Genomic DNA, 25,011 nt, shown 5'->3' with positions numbered 1-25,011 from the left:
ACTCAGTGGTGGGTGGGAAAAGCTGTGGGTAGCAGGAGACCTGGGTTTATATATTCCTCTGTGTATACAAGCATTGCCCCCTTGTCAAATGCACACAGTACCTGCCAGGTGAGGAGGAAGGTGTGCCTCTGAAGGCATTCGGGGGCCGGGGACTCTGCTGGGGGCGGGAGGTTATGTTCACTCCCATATTTACCATTTCTGTACAATTTGTTCCTTCCTGTAGATCTGAGTTGCCAGTTGTGTGATTAGCACACAACTTCTTTTAGCATTCCTTATAGGGCAAGTCTGTTGGTTGAAAATCCTCTCTGTTTTTGTCCTAAAATGGCTTTATGCTTGCCTTCATTTTTGAAGGACAGCTTCACTAGGTATAGAATTTTGAATTGAAAATCTTTCTGTTTCAGCACGATGAATATGTCATTTCAACTTCTTCTGGCGTCCATAGTTTTTTGATGATGTCATAAATCATGTCATTATCCACTTTCACATAATGTGTTATTTATCTCTGGCTCTTTTAAACTCTTTCTCTTTTCTTAGACTTTCAGTAGTTTGGCTGTGATGTATCCCAGGGAGATTTCTCTTTGTTTTATTACACTTATGGTTCATTGAGATTCTTAAATCTCTGTAAGGGTGAGAATTGACTGCAAAGGGCAAAAGGAACATTCTGGGTCTTATTGTGGCAGTTTCACAGATGCAAACACCTGCCAAAACTCATTGCACTTTACACTTAATATCTACGCATTTCACCATATTCAGCCTAGACAAGTGACTTAAAGCTTTAATGTTAAAAAAAAAGTAACTTATGGAAGCCAGATGTATTGATTTTCCTTAATAAATGAATCTTTAGGACTAAGTCTGGGGATTCAATTTGCCATATCATTTCTGAGGACACTTTTAAAATCTCTGCCCATATTTTATCTTCTAAATGATGTAAGTCCTGGTTAAAATGAAAAGAAAATAAACCATAAGTAATGCAATTAAAAAAAGATCCTTTAAAATCATTTTTTTTAATCATTAGGGAAGGATCTTCATACTAATAATATATTCAAGAGTCAAGTAATCTATGAAACTGAAAGAGAAGCATCTTAAGATCTGTGTATGTGTGTGTGTGTGTGTGTGTGTGTGTGTGTGTGTGTGTGATTGAGAGAGAGCAAGAAAGGGAGGAAGGGAGGGAGGAAGGAAGGAAGGAAGGGAGAGAGGGAGGAAGGGAAAGATGAATGAACCCTGAAGGTGGTGGGAAGGAGGGATGTGTGAGTTTGGCTGCTCTGTTTCATGGCAGATGTCGGGGTATGGATGCAGGCCAGTAGGCTAATACTAGGTACATTTTTGAGCTCAAGGAATTGAACTCTGCGGAGACACTTTGTCACCATGGACTAATGTCCCACTCCCCTCGGTCCTTCACCCTGGCCAAAGTTGAAGATGTTACACTGTGTCGCCCACATGGCTGTGTCAACCACTGTAAGTTAACATACGACTTCTTAGGTCCACCCATGACGTTTCCTTCATCCGTTCATTCATTCAACCGATATTTTTTGTGTGCTAACTACCTGCTGAGCACTCTTCTGCACATCGGGAGTGCAGTGATCACAACAGGGCAAACGGGATCCTCGCACTCATGCGGCTCACATTTGCAAGAGAGAGAATCAGGTGATAAGAAGAGAAAAACATAAAATAAGGTGATTGCAAGTAGCGAGGTGCACAAAGCAGGGTAATATGACAAGGAACCCCTGGAGTGACTGTGTCTGTTGCAGCTTGGATGACCAGGGAAGGTCTAAACTTCACACCTCGGGCCTGAGCCCAAGGGACAGATAGGCATGTACCATCTAAAGAGAGAAATTGCACTGTCTTCTTGCCAGTTTCCAAAGTAAGTGAAAAAGTACTGTTGGAGTCATGACGAAAAATTAATTGAAAACGTTGGTTTTCCAAAATGTGCTGGGCTCTTTCTGGGAAGAGAAGTTGAAGACAGTCTGTGCCTCTCCCTGGAGACCCCTTTGTGGATGACTCATTCCCTGGGGCTTCTGAGCACAGAGAGCAAACAGAAGCAGGGCCGGCTGATGGCTGCCGCATGGCCCCACGGCCGGAGAGGGAAGCACGGGGCTGGAGAGATAAACACAGCAGGTCACGAGGCAGTTAGTCACGGTCACCTGGTGTGTGTTCTCCGTGGGAACAAGACGATAACAGCACAAATTGTCTCTCCTGCTGGGCCAGCCGGGACAGGCAGATGCCTGGCCAGCTAAGCGGGCATCTCATGCCCACCAAAGGCAGATGGGATGAAGCACATGGACAGTCACTAGTCTGCACCTGGACCACTCCCAGGTGTGTGGAGACGCCCCAGCACTGAGGCTCAGACTCTCCATCTGTGTGATGCTGGAGGCTGTGAGTGTTCATGGCTGATGCTCGGTCAATGTGGAACCAAACTGGACTCCCTGGAAAGAGAGGCAAAAGGAAAAAGAACAGGGCAGAGTCGCATGGGGTAGAAGAGGATGAAGTGTAGCTGGACAGGCATTGTTTTCAGATGACATTCAGCATTTTCCTAAAGGGATTGCAGGAGAGCTCGGTGCAGGAGACCTGGAAAGCTAGGGCTGGAAGAATGCTCTACGGGGATCTGCCTGCCTCGAGAGCAATGGACTCCGTCACCTGACGGTTCCCCATTCGTTACCATTTTTAGGTCCCTCACTGCAGAATTCGGCAAACTGGCCTTGTAGTTGAACAAGCAGTACGAGGTCTTCCTGTTGGCTGTGCAGAACCCACACGTACCGAGATCAGTGCTCAAGGACCAGCTCCTCTCATGCAGTTTTCATTTATTGTTATGTCCTTTTGGTAACAGTGGATGGGCTGGTTTATGTGCCGAGTGCCGTGCCGACATTCGGGAATGTCCCGAGAGCTGTCACACTTGGTCCTGCCTTCCCGAGGCTTCCAGTCAATGTAGGACGTGCAGGCATCCACCCCCGGGAGCGACGTATAGCAAAGAGCTCTCATCTGACAAAGGTCCTTGTGCTGAAGGCGGTGAGAGTTTGCGGAAACAGCGTGTGGAAGGGCACTTTCCTCCCTCGAACGATGAACTAAGACAACTGAAGTTCTCAGAAATGAGATCCATGAACCTCACAATTTGTTTAAAAAAATTCTCCCTCCTGATTTTGACAACTTGCTTAGCAGAGCAGATTTTTGGTGTGTATTATTTGTTTATTTTGTATTTTCTTCCTTCCACAGCTTTTCTGACTCAACTCCCCAAGGCGGCTGCTAGGTTGGAAATAAACATATGGGCAACAAACCATGCTTCTCATATTTTGAATCATCTTAAAAACGATCAAGGCTTTTTATTCTCAAGTGGCTACTCTCTGATACAGCTGGGTTCCAATGCAGTCTCTATGAGGATCAATGCCGGGGTCCTGAGTAGTCTGAGAAATGTGTGAAATCCCAGAACCAGAGGTGGAGTGGGTCAGGGCCTCCAGTCAGGAGCCATATCTGGTAAATATCGAAGTTATCCCCTCTTTCTGTTTGTTTTCCTCTGGAGTTTGGAGCAGTTCCACTCAGAGGGAAGCAGGGAGCAGCAAGGCCGGCTTCGCACTGCCAGTGCCCAGGGGAGTCACCACTGACAGCCCCTCCCCGTGTGCCCCATGGAGATCTCGGGAGCTCAGGGCCCGGGCAGGGCATCCCTGCAAAGATGATGTGGGCAGTGGTTGGGTCACACTCCACCCCACCTTCTCAGGCCTGGGCAGGAAAACACGGAAACCATCTGTTGTTTAGGGTCCAAGGGGCAGAAGTCATAACATGGTTAAAAAAAAAAAGCAAAAGCAACAAAAAATAGTGACTGTCAACCCTCTTCCCTTAGTTCTATAGGTTGTTTACTGAATTGGCCCACAGCCCCAACTTGGAGGTTCCACTTTTATGTGGGAAGTTTTCCCAGCACACTGGTAAATGCCACACACGTTCTCGACGCTCCCTGTGTCACGCAGCCTCCGCGGGCTGTCCTGCCCTCCAGGAAGGGAACAAGGCTCATCATGGGGGAGCTCTGCTTTGCAGAGGGCTGGGCGTCTTTCTGACGTCTGCCTTTGAATCTGTTGGCTGAAGCCTGCCCTTGACCTCCTGCAAAGGCCAACGTTGGCCACTCAACGAGGGGCCTCAGAGCTCGTGCACTTGGAAACGCCTTCCTCTGTCTGAGTGGGGCTGGTTAATCAATTGATTCTACTGAAGAAAATTCTTCATGTCCATGTTGGATGTTTGTATTGGCCTGTTCTTTGCCAAACCCGCCCATGCAGGGCCATGAGAATGTGCTAGGAAAGCCTTTTTTTGGGTGCTTGAACTTGAGTTATCCAATTTGGCGTCTTTTCCATAGTTCAGCTTTTCAGACTTTAGCAGGAAGTTTTCAGTGTGCTTATACAAGGTTCTGTGTGTTTTAATACATTTCTACCTGAATAGCTTTCTTTTTCTGTCTTGTAAAACATCACAACCAAACAACTACCTCATGATATTAAGAACTCAGCATACATTTACAACTGGAGTTCTGATTTTTGGCCTGATTTCCTTCTGGAAATGGTGAAATCAGAGAAAGTGAAAGTGTGTGGGGGGTCTTCTCTGGGGAACACAGCCATGTGAATGCAAACAGTGAACGCCAGTGCTTACAGCCTGGTCAGAATGAGTCAACACCTGCTTTGTTTGTTCCTTATAAATGGGAACGACCCTCAGACATCATGGAATCAGTGGAATGCCGGCTAGGAAATTTCTTGAATATCAAAGCTCAGTCTTTTTTGCTTCTCTAACTTGTGAACATTTTGCTTCAGCTTCTGTGGGTCCACAAACTCTAGCCCAGGGGCCAAATCTGCCTCTACCTACCACAGTTTTTGGATGGCCTGTGAGCTAGTTTAAATGACTGAAAAAAATCAAGATTATTTTAAGACATAAGGACATTACCTGACTTCAAGTTTCAGTGCCCACAAATAAGGTTTTACTGGAACACAGCCATTACTAATTTGTTCATGTGTTGTCTGTGTGCTTTTGCACAGCAAGGGCAGAATTGTGTCTTTACCTAAGATATTTACTATCTGGTTCTCGGAGCTGGATGACCTAGAATTTCCAATTCAGCTGAAAGCTTTGGCTCTTCCAACCTATCCTCATGTGCTAGAGTATTTTTACATATATTGTTTCTAATTAAACAAAATTCTTACTTCCGATTTCTGTCCAATTTTTTCCTTACCAATTTTATCCTTATGGTGCACCTGGCATTTCGTCTCTGCTCCTCAACAGCATGTATGATCTCAAGAGTATGCTGTGTTCTTGTTCTGTGCTAGAGGCTGAAGTCTCAGCAAGATGACTCTCACATAGTAGTTATGAAACAGCTGTTTGTTTATGAATAAATTACCATATAAATGAATAGAAGACAATTCATCAAAATATTTCTTTCCCTGTTTCTGCTACTCTTTTGGAATTCCTAACGCCATAAGTAGAATTCTCTCAATCCACCCTCCATGTCTCCCATCTGCTGTTCAATTTCTTCCTTGTTACTTTGTGCCTATTTCTGGGTGAACTCCTCTGTACTGCCATCCACTTAACTAAATTTATCTGTGTCTCTATCCCACCTGCAGCTTAGCTCATCTATTGATGTATTTAACTAATTATATGACTATGTTTTAAATTTCCAAGACATACAGTTGCTTTTTTCAGTGTCATCTGCTTTACTTCATTTCTGTTTGTAAAAAGTAATTTCTTGTTCACATTTCAGGATTTAATTTATTTATCTTTTTGAGGCTCCCAAGCAACTTAAAGTCATTTTCAGTACGTTTCACAATTTAAAATTTTTGCTTTGGTGAATCCATGTCCCAGTTGTCTTTTCTGGCTTTGTGTTTCTCCTTGTAATGAATAAGAAGTTCCTCTTTGTCTCAGTCCCCGTCTCTCTCTTGCTGTCCTTGGAGTTCTTTCTTTACTCCCTGTGCTTATCTTTCCCTCTAATACTCTTGCAGTTTTCTCACCTGGACCCGTGGGGCACTGTGAAGAGTTAAGATGTGTCCTTGGATGATGCTGGGGATTTGGGCTTTCTCAGTAGTCAGACCTACAATCTCCCCCCTCCCTAAGCTCCTTGTAAACCATAGATTCTTTTCCAGCATCCTTTTGAAAACTGGGGAGCTGTAACCCAAACCCCTGATTTAATCAGCGTTCCCAGCAATAGCCTCCTTGTTGACACTGAGCATGCAATGAAGTGCTCATCAGGAAGCCAGCTTTGGTCTCCAGTGTCTGCTTCAAGGCCACCTGCACAAAGCTGTGCATTTCTCTTCCATTTCTAACCTTAGAGATATTTATCTCGTGCTGGTGACTGGTTATGTGTTTCTGGTGACATGCTTCATAGTTTACGTATGATTGCTACATGTTTAGAGCCAAAAAGGTGGCTCACTGTAAGAACTACTCTATCACCCGGAAGCCCAGGCCCCCAGGGTTTTCTGGAGCCGGAAGACCCACTGCCTCGTGCCCTCAGACCTGCTTTGCCTTGCAGATATTCAGGCATGAGGTTCCTGTGAAGCCTTCCCTGTGCTGGAAGCAGCCCCTGTGTTCAGGATGCTTATGGCCTATCTGAGGTCCATCAGTGTCTAGAACCAGATGGCCCAGTGGCCCAGCAGGCCATGACTGTGGCACTTATCCCCTGTGGATATTCCTGACTGTTGACTCTTGACTGCCCACAGCTGAGTTCCTCCCCAGTAACTGTCTTCAATGGTAGGAAGCTGCAAGTTACACCCATCTGTGGGGACAGCCCACATTTAATTTCTGGTCAGTGATGGGGTGGGTGAGATACAAAGACTCAGCCCCCTTGCCTCAATCCTAGACAACTGTGAAGGGCCATTCCAACTCCAGGCTCCCCAAGCACCAGCTGAGGCCCCACTGGAGCTGCATCCCAGGCCAGCCCTGCCCCTTCACCCCCCTGTTGGTGTCCTTGCCGAGCACCCTCCCAGGTAACTGTCTGCACAGCAATCTCAACTCAGAGCCTGTTTCCTGGGAACCAACCCAGGACAGCAACTCACATTATAACATACGTATTCCTAAGTGTCAGATACAGACACTATGCAGTGTGGGAGTCAGAAGGAGGTCCCTGTGGTCAAAGCAGTAAGGAAAGATGCAGAAGAAATACGGCCTGGTCACAAGTGGTAAATTTGGAAGCAGGGGAGGAGTAGACACGTGGTGCGGCAGCGTCACTCCTTCCCCTGGCCCCTTAGCCACCATCCCCACACCCTGAGCACCGTTCTTCTCCCTGATTCCATCGGCTTCATTGTGGAGAACATTTTAGAAGCAATTACAACACTTTAAAACTTATTAAGTAATAGTACATAAAACCAGGGTAGGGCTTCCCTGGTGGTACAGTGGTTAAGAATCCTCCTGCCAATGCAGGGGACACAGGTTTGAACCCTGGTCCGGGAAGATCCCACATGCCGTGGAGCAACTAAACCCGTGTTCCACAACTACTGAGCCTGTGCTCTGGAGCCTGTGTGCCACAACTACTGAGCCCGTGTGCCACAACTACTGAAGCCTGCATGCCTAGAGCCCGTGCTCCACAAAAAGAGAAGCCACTGCAATGAGAAGCCCACTCACCACAACGAAGAGTAGCCCCCACTCGCCACACCTAGAGAAAGCCCACGCACAGCAGTGAAGACCCAACACAGCCAAAAATAAATAAGGAAAATAAATAAATTTTAAAAAGCTAGATTAATAAAAACTAGTTACAATAGTATTGAAAAAAAATAGCCAGGGTTATAAATGATAGGTCCAAATGGGAAGGGAGAGGGGAAAAAGTATTTTTTTGGCTTCAGTAATATGCCAGTAACAAAATTGGAAATAGAAAATGGAGCTTTTGCAAGGGAGGATTAAGAGGTGGGGCACAGGGGGAATTCCAAGTCCCACTTGGAGACATGCCATGGAAGCTTCTAGTCTAGTTGGGAAGAACTTTGGGGGAATAATCTTGTCATGTATTCTTCCATTGGCTTTTGTAGTGTTCCCAGAAAGCCTCTCTATGAGTCATTCTTTTTAGCAAAGAAGGGTTTTGGGCAGTGCTGGAATGATGGCCTCAATGAGATTTCAACTAGAACATATAGTAGATGTGTATTTCTTCTCTCCATTTATATGAGCTTCATGCCAATGAAATGGCTATTCTTGTAAGTCAAATGGTGAGTATTAGCAACTTCACATATGCAACCTGAAAGCTTGACTGTTCAGTTTATTTTGCAGTCCCAGCACCGTCTTTCCAGCTAATAGGTGTTTGTATTTAACCTCATTTTGAAGGGAAAACACTCAGTTTTATGTATCAACCTGCTTTTCATTTGTTCTAATGGGAGTCTAAAATTATAGGAAATTCATTAAATATAAATACTTGCTTTCCAAGCTGGTGTTTTTTTTTCTAAATGCCATATGTATTGGCTTCATGGTGCTTCTACTAGGCCTTTCTAATTAAATTGTAAATAAATAATAAAAGTATCTTGGGGGAAGACTAAAGGAGACTTTGAAATATATTAAAAAAACTCGTTAAACTCTGTATAAATACAGAGTTTGTATTTGATTCATTAACTTATCTATAAACCCACATCAATGAAACTTTTTGCTGTTTCATTTTTACCGCAGAGAATATTACCAAAAGGCTCAGAGCTCTCCTTGGAGAATTGGTAGGATAGGGGAATTCATAGCTTCATGGGTCTTGCACATTAACTGTCACCTTTAAAATCACTTGAAAGCTAGAGTTTGGGAATGTTGACTAAAGCAGCAGCCTCTGAGGGTTCAAGATGGTGGAGTAGAAGGATGTGTGCTCACTACCTCTTGCAAGAGCACCGGAATCATGGCTGACTGCTGAATGATCGTTGACAGGAAGACACTGGAACTTACCAAAAAAGATATCCCACATCCAAAGACAAATGAGAAGCCACGAGGAGATGGTAGGAGGGGCACAATCACAATATAATCAAATCCCATACCACTGGATGGGTGACTCACAAACTGGAGAACAATTATCCCACAGAAGTCCACCCACTGGAGTGAAGGTTCCAAGCCTCACATCAGGCTTCCCAGCCTGGGGGTCCAGCAACAGGAGGAGGAATTGCCAGAGAATCAGACTTTGAAGACTAGCGGGATTTGATTGCAGCACTTCAACAGGGCTGGGGGAAACAGAGACTCCCCTCTTGGAGGACACACAAAGTATTGTGTGCATCAGGACCCAGGGGGAAGGAGCAGTGACCCCATAGGAGACCAAACCACACCTACCTGCTGGTGTTAGAGGCTCTCCTTCAGAGGCGGGGGGTGACTGTGGCTCACGGTGGGGACAAGGACACTGGCAGCAGAAGTTCTGTGAAGTACTCCATGGCGTGAGCCCTCCCGGAGTCTGCCATTAGCCCCACCAAAGAGCCTGTAGCCTCGAGTGCTGGATCACCTCAGACCAAACAACCAACAGGGAGGGAACTCAGCCCCACTCATCAGCAGACAAGTGGATTAAAGTTTTACTGAGCTCTGCCCACCAGAGCAACACCCAGCTCTACCCACCACCAGTCGCTCCCATCAGGAAGCTTGCACAAGCCTCTTAGATAGCCTCATCCACCAGAGGGCAGACAGCAGGAGCACGAAGAACTACAATCCTGCAGCCTGTGGAATGAAAACCACATTCGCAGAAAGATAGACAAAATGAAAAGACAGAGGACTATGTACCAGATAAAGGAACAAGATTCAAACCCAGAAAAACAATTAAATGAAGTGGAGATAGGAAACCTTCCAGAAAAAGAATTCGTAATAATGATAGTGAAGATGATCCAGGACCACGGAGAAAGAATGGAGGTAAAGATCGAGAAGATGCAAGAAATATTTAACAAAGACCTAGAAGAATTAAAGAACAAACAAACAGAGATGAACAATACAATAACTGAAGTGAAAAATACACTAGAAGGGATCAATAGCAGAATAACTGAGGCAGAGGAATGGATAAGTGACCTGCAAGACAGAATGGTGGAATTCACTGCTGCGTAACAGAATAAAGAAAAAGGAATGAAAAGAAAAGACAGCCTAAGAGACCTCTGGGACAACATTAAATGCACCAACATTCGCATTATAGGGGTCCCAGAAGGAGAAGAGAGAGAGAAAGGACCGGAGAAAGTATTTGAAGAGATTATAGTCAAAAACTTCCCTAACATGGGAGAGGAAATAGCCACCCAAGTCCAGGAAGCACAGAGAGTCCCAAGCAGGATAAACCCAAGGAGAAACATGCTGAGACACACAGTAATCAAACTGACAAAAATTAAAGACAAAGAAAAATTATTAAAAGCAACAAGGGAAAAATGACAGATAACATACAAGGGAACTCCCATAAGGTTAACAGCTGATTTCTCAGCAGAAACCTACAAGCCAGAAGGGAGTGGCATGATATATTCAAAGTCATGAAAGGGAAGAACCTGCAACCAAGATTACTCTATACAGCAAGGATCTTATTCAGATTTGACGGAGAAATCAAAAGCTTTACAGACAAGCAAAAGCTAAGAAAATTCAGCATCACCAAACCAGCTCTACAACAAATGCTAAAGTAACTTCTCTAGGTGGGAAACAAACACAAGAGAAGAAACGGACATACAAAACCAAACCCAAAACAATTAAGAAAATGGTAATAGGAACATACATATTGATAATTACCTTACATGTGAATGGGTTAAATGCTCCAACCAAAAGACACAGGCTGAATGGATACAAAAACAAGACCCATATATATGCTGTCTAAAAGAGAACCACTTCAGACCTAGGGAAACATACAGACTGAAAGTGAGGGGATGGAAAAAGATATTCCATGCAAATGGAAATCAAAAGAAAACTGGAGTAGCCATACTCATATCAGATAAAATAGACTTTAAAATAAAGAATGTTACAAGAGACAAGGAGGGACACTACATATTGATCAAGGGATCAATCCAAGAAGTACATATAACAATTATAAATGTATATGCACCCAACATAGGAGCACCTCAATACATAGGCAAATGCTAACAGCTGTAAAAGAGGAAATTGACAGCAACACAATAATAGTGGGGAACTTTAACACCTCACTCACACCAGTGGACACATCATTCAGACAGAAAATTAATAAGGAAACACAAGCTTTAAATGACACAATAGACCAGATAGATTTAATTGATATTTATAGGACATTCCATCTGAAAACAGCAGATTACACTTCTCAAGTGCACAAGGAACATTCTCCAGGGTAGATCACATATTGGGTCACAAATCAAGCCTCGGTAAATGTAAGAAAATTGAAATCATATCAAACATCTTTTCTGACCACAATGCTATGAGATTAGAATTAAATTACAGGGGAAAAAATGTAGAAAACACAAACACATGGAGGCTAAACAATACGCTACTAAATAAGCAAGAGATCACTGAAGAAATCAAAGAGGAAATCAAAAAATACCTAGAAACTAATGACAATGAAAACATGATGATCCAAAATCTATGGGATGCAGCAAAAGCAGTTCTAAGAGGGAAGTTTATAGCAATACAATCCTACCTCAAGAAACAAGAAAAACCTCAAATAAACAATCTAAACTTACACCTAAAGGAACTAGAGAAAGAAGAACAAACAAAACCCAAAGTTAGCAGAAGGAAAGAAATCATAAAGATCAGAGCAGAAGTAAATGAAATAGAAACAAAGAAAACAATAGCAAAGATCAATAAAACTAAAAGCTTGTTCTTTGAGAAGATAAACAAAATTGATAAACCTTTAGCCAGACTCATCAAGAAAAAGAGGGAGAGGACTCAAATCAATAAAATTAGAAATGAAAAAGGAGAAGTTACAATGGACACCGCAGAAACACAAAGCACCATAAGAGACTACTAAAAGCAACTCTGTGCCAATAAAATGGACAACCTGGAAGAAATGGACAAATACTTAGAAAGGTATATAACCTTCCAAGACTGAACCAGGAAGAAATAGAAAATATGAACCGACCAATCACAAGTAATGAAATTGAAACTGTGATTAAAAACCTTCCAACAAACAAAAGTCCAAGACCAGATGGCTTCACAGGTGAATTCTGTCAAACATTTAGAGAAGAGCTAACACCCATCCTTCTCAAACTCTTCCAAAAAATTGCAGAGGAAGGAACACTCCCAAACTCATTCTATGAGGCCACCATCACCCTGATACCAAAAGCAGACAAAGATACTACAAAAAAAGGAAATTACAGGCCAGTGTCACTGATGAATATAGATGCAAAAATCCTCAACAAAATACTAGCAAACAGAATCCAACAACACATTAAAAGGATCATACACCGTGATCAAGTGAGATTTATTCCAGGGATGCAAGGATTCTTCGATATATGCAAATCAATCAATCAATGTGATACACCATATTAACAAATTGAAGAACAAAAATCATATGATCATCTCAATAGATGCAGGAAAAGGTTTTGATAAAATTCAACACCCATTTATGATAAAAACTCTCCAGAAAATGGGCATAGAGGGAACCTACCTCAACATAATATAGGTGATTTATGACAAACCCACAGAAAACATCATTCTCAATGGTGAGAAACTGAAAGCATTTCCTTTAAGATCAGGAACAAGACAAGGATGTCCACTCGCCACTGTTATTCAACATAGTTTTGGAAGTCCTAGCCATGGCAATCAGAGAAGAAAAAGAAATAAAATGAATACAAATTGGAAAAAAAAGTAAAACTGTCACTGTTTGCAGATGACATGATACTATACAAAGAGAATCCTAAAGATGCCACCAGAAAACTACTAGAGCTAATCAATGAATTTGGTAAAGTTGCAGGATACAAAATTAATGCACAGAAATCTCTTGCATCCTATACACTAACAACGAAAGATCAGAAAGGGAAATTAAGGAAACAATCCCATTCACCATTGCAACAAAAAGAATAAAATATCTAGGAATAAACCTACCTAAGGAGGTAAAAGACCTGTACTCAGAAAACTATAAGACACTAATGAAAGAAATCAAAGCTGACACAAGCAGATGGAGAGATATAATGTGTTCTTGGATTGGAAGAATCAATATTGTCAAAATGACTAAACTACCCGAAGCAATCTGCAGATTCAGTGCAATCCCTATCAAATTACCAGTGGCATTTTTTACAGAACTAGAACAAAAGAATCTTAAAATTTGTGTAGAGACACAAAAGACCCTGAATAGCCAAAGCAGTCACGAGGGAAAAAAACGGAGCTGGAGGAATCAGGCTCCCTGACTTCAGACTATACTACAAAGCTACAGTAACCAAGACAATATGGTACTGGCACAAAAACGGAAACATAGATCAATGGAACAAGATAGAAAGCCCAGAGGTAAACCCATGCACCTATGGTAACTAATCTATGCCAAAGGAGGCAAGGATATACAATGGAGAAAAGACAGTCTCTTCAATAAGTGGTGCTGGGAAAACTGGGCAGCTGCATGTAAAAGAATGAAATTAGAACACTCCCTAATACCATACAAAAAATAAACGCAAAATGGATTAAAGACGTAAATGTAAGACTGGACACTGTAAAACTCTTAGAGGAAAACATGGGAAGAACACTCTTTGACATAAATCACAGCAAGATCTTTTTTGACCCACCTCCTGGAGTAATGGAAATAAAAACAAAAATAAACAAATGGGACCTAATGAAACTTAAAAGCTTTCGCACAGCAAACGAAACTATAAACAAGACGAAAAGACCACCCTCAGAATGGGAGAAAATATTTGCAAATGAATCAATGGACAGAAGATTAATCTCCAAAATTTATAGACAGCTCATGCAGCTCAATATTAAAAACACAAACAACCCAGTCCAAAAATGGGCAGAAGACCTAAATAGACATTTCTCCAAAGAAGACATAAAGATGCCCAAGAAGCACATGAAAAGCTGCTCAACATCACTAATTATTAGAGAAATGCAAATCAAAAGTGCAGTGAGGTATCATCTCACACCGGTTAGAATGGGCATCATCAGAAAATCTACAAACAACAAATGCTGGAGAGGGTGTGGAGAAAAGGGAACCCTCCTGCACTGTTGGTGGGAATGTAAATTGATACAGCCACTGTGGAGAACAGTATGGAGGTTCCTTAAAAACAACTAAAAATGGAATCACCATATGACCCAACAATCCCACTACTGGGCATATACCCAGAGAAGACCATAATTCAAAAAGACACATGCACCCCAGTGTTCATTGCAGCACTATTTACAATAGCCAGGTCATGGAAGCAACCTAAATGCCCATCGACAGATGAATGGATAAAGAAGATGTGGTACATATATATATATAATGGAATATTACTCAGCCATACAAAGGAATGAAATTTGGTTGTTTGTAGAGACGTGGATGGACCTAGAGACTGTCATAAAGAGTGAAGTAAGTCAGAAAGAGAAAAACAAATATCGTATATTAATGCATATATGTGGAATCTAGAAGAATGGTACAGATGAACTAGTTTTCAAGGCAGAAATAGAGACACAGATATAGAGGACAAACGTATGGACACCAAGTGGTGAAAGCAGGGTTGGGGCATGGTGGTACTGGGATGAATTGGGAGATTGGGATTGACATATATACACCAATATATATAAAATAGATAACTAATAAGAAAATTAGTTGTATAAAACTAATTTTATACAACTGTATAAAAAAATAAAATTCTGTATAAAAAATAAAATAAAATTCAAAAAATAGCCTCTGAATACTTTCAAAAGTATTATAAATAAGGAGTTAGATTTATACCTATGTTTAAATCCCAGTTCCTGGATGTAATCTACGGGGTAACAGTAGTATTTTTTTTTTAACTCTATTTGAGGAAATATACTACAGATAAACAAAATCAATGAATAAAACCCAAATTAAAATTGATTGAAAAAACTCTACTTTTTCTCCTTGTTATTTATTCTTTCTGTTAATATTGAATTTCTTCTGCTTAATAACCAGAGAAAAATAGTATATAAGTATGCAGTTTGGTCCCGTGTCACGCTGGCCATAAATTGCCTATTTTGTGAACCTGCTATCTGAGTTACTTGGGGAAATCATCTTGAAGTTAGCATATATATTTTTAAGTCTTTTAAACATATGCCCCATTTTCTTATGTTTCTAATTATGAGTGATTATTTATTACGTGACATATCCTTGGATGATTTGTATTTCTTGTATAAATAAGACTGACTACTCAAAACTCATGGGCAACATAATACCCTCAATTATTTCTGTGCACACAAAATACTTCCAAAACCAGAAAAACAGAGATCATTTCTAGAAATGCCATGAATTAATTGGAGCATGGCTGTAATTAGGGGTGTGTGTACGTGAGTGTGAGTGTGTGTGTGTATGTGTGTATGAAAACAAATATCTTTTTACCCATTTCTTTCACTCCTATTCATGACTGAAGTTCCACGTCTTCCTTTAGTATCATTCCCCTTCAGCCTGAACAAGCTATGTTAGCATTTCTTTTAGAGCAGATCTCCTGGTGACAAATACTCTCAGTGTTCCTTAGTCTGAAAATGTCTTCTTTTTGTCTTCATTCCTGAAGGATGTTTTCACAGGATATAGAATCCTGGGTTCATAGTTCTTTCCTTTCATAACTTTAAAGATGCTTTTCCAGCTATTCTGTTCTTCACCGTTTGTGATGAAAAATATGTGGTAATTCAGAGTTGTCCCCCTGTGTGTAATGTGACATTTCTCTCTCTCTGCTTTTGGAGTTTGTCTTTATGTTAGATTTCCAGCCAGTTGGTTATTCTGAGTCTGTTGTGGTTTCTTCAAGTTCATCCTTTTTACGTTTGCTGAGTGTATTGAGTGTGTAAATTATGTCTTCAATAAATTTGGGGAATTTTTAGCTATCATCCAAATTTTTTTCTGGACCACTCTCTCTTTCCTCTCTTTTGGTAAGTCTAATGACATAAATGACACAAATGATGGGCCTTGATCCTTTGATCTCAGACCTGAGAGCAGATGAATTTTTTCAGTCTTTAGCCCTCTGATAGTCAAAGTCCATAATTTCTATTAACCTCTCCAGATTACTGACTCATTTCTTTGTCATCTCTATTCCACTTTTGAATCCATCAAGTGAATTTTAAATTTCAGATGTTGTATTTTTTCAATTCTAAAGTTTTTAATTCTTGCTTGTTTTTTTTCTCTTTCTATGCTGACAGCTTCGAGCTCTCCATTTCAAGATTATTTACCTTGACCTCGTGGAGTGTGGTTGTAAGGGATGCTTTAAAGTCATTTTCTAATAATTCCAACATCTGGGTAATTTCAAGGTTGACTTCATTGTCTTTTCTCTTGAGAATTGGTCAGATTTTTCTGGTGTTTTCTATGCCAAGTAATTTGGGATTATATCCTGGTCACTTTGAATATTGTGTTATGAATCATTGGGTCATCTTAAAATCCCCTGGATAATGTTGTTTTTTTTCCCTTTGTTTCTGTGTTTTAGCAGGCAGTCTGGTTGGTTTCAGCTCACAAGCTTTGTCTCACTTTCTGTGGCTGCTGGTTCCAATGTCAGTTCAGTTCTCAAACCTTTGCTTTTCTATTTGGGTCTGCTTTGTGCACGTACCCCTCGGGGGTCGGTCTGGGACCTGTGTGGTTCTTTGTATCGTAGTTCAGTTCCGAAAGCTCTTTTGGTCTGTTCCACACATGTGTAGCTTGGGGGTGAGACCGGGACTTATACTGGTTTATAACAGAATTAGAGGACCCCCCTCTGGGTCTCTTCTCACCAAGACCCCTTCCCCCAGTTCCTCTGGTCAGAGAGATAGAATGGGGTGGAGGAGACTTTAGATGTCTTCAGGGCAGCAGCAGCTTTGCAACCAGGACAGTCTTTGGAAGCAAGATCAGGAGGGAAAAAAAGTTTTTGAAAGAGTATATATCTGACGGTATTACACTGCAACTAATGAATTCAGTCTTATTATTAGTTAGCAAGAAGTTATGGGGTTGGAATAGGATAGATACAACAAGGTCCTACTGTATAGCACAGGGAACTATATTCAGTACTATCTTGTAATAACCTGTAATGGAAAGAATCTTAAAAAGAATATATACAATGTAAAAAATTAATCAACTAATTAACTGTTTTCTATGTTTTAAAAAAAGAATCTTATATTAGACAAATTTATCCTTCAAAAACACAAAAGAAAGAAGTAACAGAGGAAATGAGGGAAAAATATGTATGACATACAGGAAAAAAATAGCAAAATGACAAAAACATATCCTTATCAGTAGTTATTTTAATATGATTGGATTAAACTCGCCAATGAAAGGTAAAAGGAGTAGAATACATAATAAAACATGACCCAATTATATGTTGTCTACAGGAGATTCACTTAAAATCGAAAGACAAAGTTGGTTGAAAGTGAAGGGATGGAAAAAGATACTCTATGCTAATAATAACCAAAAAAGTGCTGAGGTGGCTGCATTAGTATTAGACAAAATGTATTTTAAGTAAAAAAAACTGTTACAAAGAAGGACATCATATATTGATAAAAGGTCAATTCAAGAAGATGTAACAATTATAAACATATACTCAGCAAACAACAGAGCCCCCAAATATATGAATCAAACATTGACAGACTTGAAGGGAGAAATAGACAATTCTACAATAATAATTGGATACTTCAGTAGCCCATTTTCAATACTGGAAAGAACATCTAAATAGAAGAATGATAAGGAAAAAGAAGACTTGAACAAAACTATAAACCAACTAGACCTAACAGATAAGTATGAAATTCTTCACTCAGCAATAGGAGGATACCTATTCTTCTCAAGTTTACATGGAATATGCTCCAGGATAGACCATATGTTAGACCATGGAAAAATTCTCAAGAAATTTGAAAAGATTGAAAGCATATAAAGTATCTTCTCAAAGTACAATAGAAACTAAGACATTAATAACAGAAGGAAAATTGGAAATATGGAAATTAAACAATGCATTCTTAGACACCAGTGGGTCAAAGAGGTAATCACAGGGGAAATTAAAGAATACTTAGAGACAAATGGAAACAACACATAACATACCAAAACTTATTGGATGCAGCAAAAGCAGTGATCACAGGGGAATTTATAGCTGTAAACAACTATCAAAAAAGAATGATCTCAAATCAATACCCTAGATTTACACCTTAAGGAGCTAGGAGGAGAAGGGCAAACTAAACTGCAAACTAGCAGAATGAAGGAAGTAATAGAGGTGAGAACAGAGCTAAATGAAACAGAGAATAGAAAAACAATAGTGAGAATCAACAAAACCAAAAGTTGTTTCTTTGAAAAGATCGACAGAATTGACAAACCCTTGGCTAAACTCATAAATCAGAAGTGAGACAAAATGAGACATTTTAGTTATATTTGTATTTATGTTTATGACATTTTAGACCTTTAAGCTTCATTTTTTAGGGTAATCACCTGTTCTTTTCAGGACTTCCAGCTGATTGAATCAGTTTGCCCAGATTATCAAGAAAAATATCTTTATTTAGTAAGTCAGTTCATTACAGACTTTAATCTGATCAGATGTTTGATTAGACTGACACATTGACAAAACCATTTACAATACAGTTTTGGTTGCTAATTTAAGTTGTATCTTGTTTTCTATCTGATTATTGCTAATGCAGAGGAGATATATTTATTTTTGCAAGATGATATTGCATCTGAATCATTTTTGTGTATTTTTTTCTAATAGTTGGTCTGTGGATTCAGTTTGACATTCTATATTGATGATGATGTCATCTGCAAATAATTCCATTTGATCATATTATCTGTAAATAATTCTAGTTATTACAACTCTTCTTTCTTTTTCTTATAACACTGGCCGGTACAACCAGTGATATAAGTGGCAAGGATATCAAGTGTCCTTGATGGTTCTCTGATATTAATACGACTATGTCTAAAATTCCACCATAAACAGGATATTTGCTTTAGTTATGGCATAAATTCTTTATTATCTTTTTCTTTTTCTTTTTTGGCTGCATTGGGTCTTCATTGCTGTGCGCGGACTTTCTTTAGTTGCGGCGAGCAGGGGCTACCCTTCGTTGCGGTGTGCAGGCTTCTCATTGCAGTGGCTTCTCTTTGTTGTGGAGCACGGGCTCTAGGCGCATGGGCTTCAGTAGTTGCGGCCTGTGGGCCCGGTAGTTGTGGTTTGTGGGCTCTAGAGTGCAGGCTCAGTAGTTGTGGTGCATGGGCTTAGCTGCTCTGTGGCATGTGGCATCTTCCCGGACCAGAGATCGAACCTGTGTACCCTGCATTGGCAGGCAGATTCTTAACAACTGCGTCACCAGGGAAGTCCCAATTCTTTATTATCTTAAGGATATTTCCTTCTATTCCTAGTTTTCTGAGTGTTGTATTATTTTACCATAAATAGATTTTGAACTTAATGAGATTCTTATTCCATATCCATTAAGAAAATTATCATATCAGCCTACCAGTATATGACTTATCCTTACAGATTTGTTACTATTAAGCCACATTTCTTTCTCTGCAATAAATACTAGCTTATTGTGATGTATTGCATTTTACCTTGCTATTTCAGTTAGTGAGCAAATATTTTTTTCAAATAATTTGTGTCTATATTCATAAGTAAAATGGGCTTATAAATTCCTTTCTTTTTCTAGTTTTATTTAATTTTGAAATTAAACTTACTCTAAATTGTAAAATGTTTTAAGCAACTTTCCTTCTTTTTCTACTCTCTGGAACTGTTTTTACAAGACAGGGATTATCTGTTTCATCAAAGTTGGCAGAACTCCCTTATAAAACTTTCTGGACCAGAGGCTTTCTAGTGGTTCCGTTTTGTGGTAACATATCCTGTGATAAATAGGAAAGCATCTTTCTTTCATGTCACATTTTTAATCAGTGTTTATATAATTTTACAAAGGGAATAAGATGCTTTTAGCTTTAGACTAATAATTAAGAGAGTCATTGTTACACTTCATATTCTTTTGAGTCAGTCTACACAATAGGTAATGTAGAAATGTGTTCTATGTGGACTGGTACGAAGGTCAGAATGAGTGTGGTCATCTCAGGATCGCTCATAATCTCTGTGCTTTTCTTCCCAGGACACACAGGACGGTTGTTAAAGTCTCTGTGCTTCACCAGCTTTTCCTTCCTGTTGCTGCATATAATTTTCCACATCACGTTGGCAAGTCTGGAGGCACAGCACCGCATTGCACCTGGTTACAACTGTGAGTATGATGGTGGCTTTTTTTTTTATATTACATACGTGAATAACAAAGCTATGTGTCATAATGCTTATACAAATCTAGGCAATGATGACATTACAAAATTTGTGACAATTTTTGGCCATTTGTCAATCTAATACACTATAAATACATTCAAAGAAATTTATATACCTAGACAATGGGGTAATGTGAACAACTTAATTCATGCATCTTCAACATATATTAGATATTAGACTGTGATCTGTATGTAAGACATTATGCTTGGGTGTAGTCTAAAAAAAAATCAAGATTTACGTACAGACCCTGGTGCTTCCACTATGGCTGGTGAGATGAGACATGTACAATATCTAATAAGATAAATACGAGTACAAACGTCAAATAAATACAACAGTGACTTCAGGCTTATTGTAAAGAATAATGTAAGATTTCGTACATCTTTATGGGAAAAATGTGAATGACACGATAGTTTCTTTTTCAAACTGGGAGTTCTTTTGCTATTCATAAGGAAATGAATAAGGAAATATACCTTATACACATTATATTTTGAGGTTTTGATCTGAAAACGTCGACACGTATATGCTTTATCTAGGTAGGATCATCTTTCCAGAATTAACCTACCATTGGATAAATTCGACTTCCATTTTTGTAGGCTGTATGATTGTCATTTGAAAGAAACAGAAGCATTTCAAGTAGATGGAATACAATCCACATGTTTTAAGTGAATATTTGAAATAGACTAAAATAATAGTTTTCAAATGGTCAGTTTTTCGCTGAGGAACCCATTTGTAGGTTTGAAATTTCCTGATCTTTCATAAGTGCTAGCACAAGTGAAGTGAAGCAAACCAACCATTCCCTGTAAAATAAAAGCCAGATCAAAATTCTTCATGGATCAAATAGTATTAACATAAATGTAGTGAGAGATTCTTTAGTAAAATCTGTAGTCATAAATTATTCACTCTCCCTCACCGTGTAACTTTTAGAGAGCTAAACTTTACAGAACTAAAGTGAGCATTCATTCTGGCCATTTTATTGAGTGCTGAGTTCCTTGGATAATAGTGCCTATCAAAATGATTCTTGATTTAAGATCTGATGATTTAAGATATGGTTATTATTTTTTTAATTGAGATAGAATTCATAAAGTTCACCCATTTAAGGAACACAGTTCAGTGGTTTTTAGGTTGTGCAACCATCACCACTATCTAATTCCAAAACCCTTTCATCACCCCAGAAAGAAACCCCGCACCCATGAAGTTATTCTTCTTTCCCTCTCCAAGCATCCCTAGGCAACCACTAATTTACTTTCTGCCTCTAGTAGTTATACCTGCTCTGGACATTTCATCCAAACAGAATTAAGTGATACGTGACCTTTTGTATCCAGCTTCTTTCACTCAGTATAATGTTTGCAAGTTTCATCCATGTTGTAGCCTGAGTTAGGACTTCATTCCTTTTCATGGCTGAATAATAGCCCATTGTTAAGATGTGGTTTTAATGCTTGATAAAAGTCATATCATTATTAAAAACTTGATAAAATAAAATGTTTAAATAACGGTACTTTAGTTATATTATTATAATGATAAAAAGGATTTATTACATTTGGCCAGATTCAAGTCTCTTTGGACTTAGTAGAAATGTTAGCAATGATAGTTTGTATTGCTTCTTAATCAAAAATCCTTTGGGTAGTTCTTAATCAGGCATTCCTAGGGCCAGAAGGAAGGATTTTTAACCGTAAGTGTTGTCTGGAAGCTTGCCACCTTCCCAAAAATGAAAGCTGAATTTGAAGAAAAATAAATAGGTAGGTATAAGAGGAAGAGCATGGGAAAATTATTTGATGCATCACATCCAGATGAGACTCCATACCCAACTATATAATGTTATATATATAATAATGTTCTGATGTCAAAATTTTATTTACTGTCTCTTGAGTAATAATTCATACTACTGCAATGTAGAAAATAAAATATTGTCTTTTGTTTTAAAAAAAGGCTATTTCATGAATAATGAGCTCTCTTTATCACTGAAAGTGTTTTATCACGGGATATATTACAACTCATCAGATTTTTCAAATTTGAGCTTATAAACTACAGCTTGCCTGTGTCTGCAGATACTTTTAGGTGCTGAGTGATGCTGTGGAAAGGACTGTGCTGGAGGGGGCTTAAATTAGGGCGTGAGCACATCGTTTCTTCCAATCCACAGTCTATGTCTTTCTATTTTTATTCAAAATAACATTTTCAATAATTCTATAAAGGTGAAAGTAAAAAATGTAATGTGAAATGTTAAGTCCATTTTCCGCATTTACAAACGAATGTACTGTGGAGTCTCTCCTATAAGGCATAGGCAGAGACGGACAGAAAGACATACAAACTTAAAGTGTACACACACACACACACACACACACACACACACACACACCACATGCATACACACGTACCACATATGCAAACACACACCACACACACATGTACACACCACACACACCATGTACACACATACACACACACCACATATGCAAACACCACACACATACCACACACCCCACATATGCACACACCACACACACGCAGACACACACCACACACACACACATACAAATCACACCACATATGCACACACACAGAAGCTCATTCTTGAGTTATCTGCTCCTTCCCAGGCAAGAATCCAAATTACTTAGACCCTTTGGATGGAAGATGAAGTCTGTCTTTCTTGGTGGTGAAGGATAGAGACCAGTCAGATCTGGCCTCTTGACATGCCTCTTCCTGGGCATTTCTTGCAACCCAGTCTTGGAGAGCTAGGCCCGCCTTTCCTAACCTCCCAGCCAAATATGTGGGCTTCCAGACACTGTGCTTCCCTAGATCATTTTATTCATGCACAGCTGACCTCCACTGCCCTCTTCACGGCGATGTGTCTTGAACACGTACAAGTCTATTGTACTGCCTTCCTTCCTTTTTTTTTTTTCGGTACGCGGGCCTCTCACTGTTGTGGCGTCTCCCGTTGCGGAGCACAGGCTCCAGACGCGTAGGTCAGCGGCCATGGCTCACGGGCCCAACCGCTCCGCGGCATGTGGGATCTTCCCGGACCGGGGCACGAACCCGTGTCCCCTGCATCGGCAGGCGGACTCTCAACCGCTGCGCTACCAGGGAAGCCCCCTTCCTTCCTTTCTGACGTCCCCATATAAAAGCTCTATTCTGTTCCACCCGAGCCAACATAATGAAAATCACAACAGTAGACTTTATTCCTAACAAGTTAAATTCCAATTTGAAATTTATTTCCACAAAAGTGAACGTTCCAATGTGAAGTTCCAATATCTTTGAAGTCACCGCAGAGAAGGGAGACACAAAAGAATGAGTTAGAAAAGGGATTTGAGTGCCATAGTCACCTTGAAGGTGAGTCTACATAGAGAAATCAGCAGTTTCTTCTAAAACACGGGTGATGCTGCAACAGCATTGGCTCACAAGGTCTACATACTTTTTTGGTTCAGCTTCACGTGCAGTGTTTCAAAGCAATACATTCTTGAAAAGGGATAAAAAAGCAGAGCAAACAAACTTGAGTTTTGCAAACTAGTTTAGTCCAAGATTGACACAAACCAGGTTTTCAGCCTGGAGCATTTTTTAACGATCAAGTTATATAAACTCTTGAAAAACCCTGTCTGCGTGGTAATGGAAACACTGACTTTTCATTTCTGGCTGACTTCGCCTCACTCGTGTTATTGTTTCTCCAGTATTTGGAGTTTCGATTACACCATCCGAGTTGTAAACACAAACTCCGCTATTTTGATATCCCACATTTGAAGTTTAGCCTTTTTTTTTTTTTTTTTTTTTGGCAGCTTTAGAGGTAAAGTAGCAAAACTTCAAATAAAAAGACACAAAGTGCCTGGCTGGCTGTGTTGTGCCTTCTGAATGCTTTCTCTGTCTGTGAGACTTTGTCAAATTAAAATGAAGGAATCCAGACAGGTCCAGGTTCCCCATCTTACTCAAGTGGCCTTCAGACTCCAAACCACCAAGCGCTCATTTATATGAGTTTAATTTGGTTTCCCTAACGACTCCTCTCCCCGTTTAAAACTCATATACCCTCACCCAAGTTCTGGCAAAAGCTCCCAGGATCCCTCAGGAATCTGAGAGGTGTGTTTGGGGGACAGCAGTAGCATTTATAAACATTGAGCCATTGAAAGTTCTTTCCCCCCAGAGCCCTGTGAATAGTCACTGGCAATAGTGAACGCTGTTTCAAACCAGCCCAGTTAGTGCTTGACCAGCTGGCGCGTTTGTTAAAGATGCTATTGTGCAGAAGGGGGCCCTACCACCCCTCCCCCTTCACTTCCAAAACGGTGCTTTCACAGGTAAGTGAGGTAATCCATGGGGCAGGGGCACCTCTGTGAATTTTCCTCAAACATGTGTTGTGCCGCTTACTAAAATATTTTCATTCTGTCAAAACTATACTGTTTCAATCAATGTAAACCCGGCTTCAATTATGTCACTACAGAGCCCATAGAAGTAGTCTGTTAGCCTCAGTGGCAGACCTGTGGCACTCTTGGTGGAATTGCAGGGCCAATCTGGACGCTGGGGCTGTGCTGAAGCAGGCTGTTGATTTAAAGAAACTTTTGAGCTCAAAACTATGAAGTGAAGATTTGCGGTGATAGTAGCTACTATGTATAGATCGCCTAGTATCTGTAGGGTCACTGTATCCCTTTTCCGATTAATGACTCCTTCTTTCTTGTTACAAATTGGCTCCAATATCCTTTGAGTAGGGCACTCCATACACACCAGCCCATTCCACTTAGGGTGGGTCGGGCTGTGCAGGCAGGGCCTGAGATGAGCGGCCACCTTCTTCCAGGCTGGATCTGGCTAGAGACCGGGACTCATCTTATTCCTCCAC

General features: G+C 40.3%; 1 protein-coding gene across 1 annotated transcript in view; it reads left to right on the top strand.

Annotated features, from left to right (window-relative positions):
- Positions 1 to 25,011, top strand: part of PIEZO2 (piezo type mechanosensitive ion channel component 2) — a 330,011-nt gene that overhangs the window by 97,907 nt on the left and 207,093 nt on the right. The window contains exon 3 of the mRNA XM_029230410.1: positions 20,023 to 20,148. Within this exon, the coding sequence (XP_029086243.1) occupies positions 20,023 to 20,148 (126 nt within the window). The remainder of the gene's footprint in view (positions 1 to 20,022; positions 20,149 to 25,011) is intronic.

The sequence above is a fragment of the Monodon monoceros genome, unplaced genomic scaffold, assembly GCF_005190385.1.
Source record: "Monodon monoceros isolate NGI ecotype Baffin Bay Population unplaced genomic scaffold, NGI_Narwhal_1 Super_Scaffold_1, whole genome shotgun sequence".
Taxonomy (NCBI): domain Eukaryota; kingdom Metazoa; phylum Chordata; class Mammalia; order Artiodactyla; family Monodontidae; genus Monodon; species Monodon monoceros.
The sequence above is the reverse complement of the archived record's forward strand: the minus strand, read 5'-3'. Positions and strand labels throughout refer to the sequence as shown.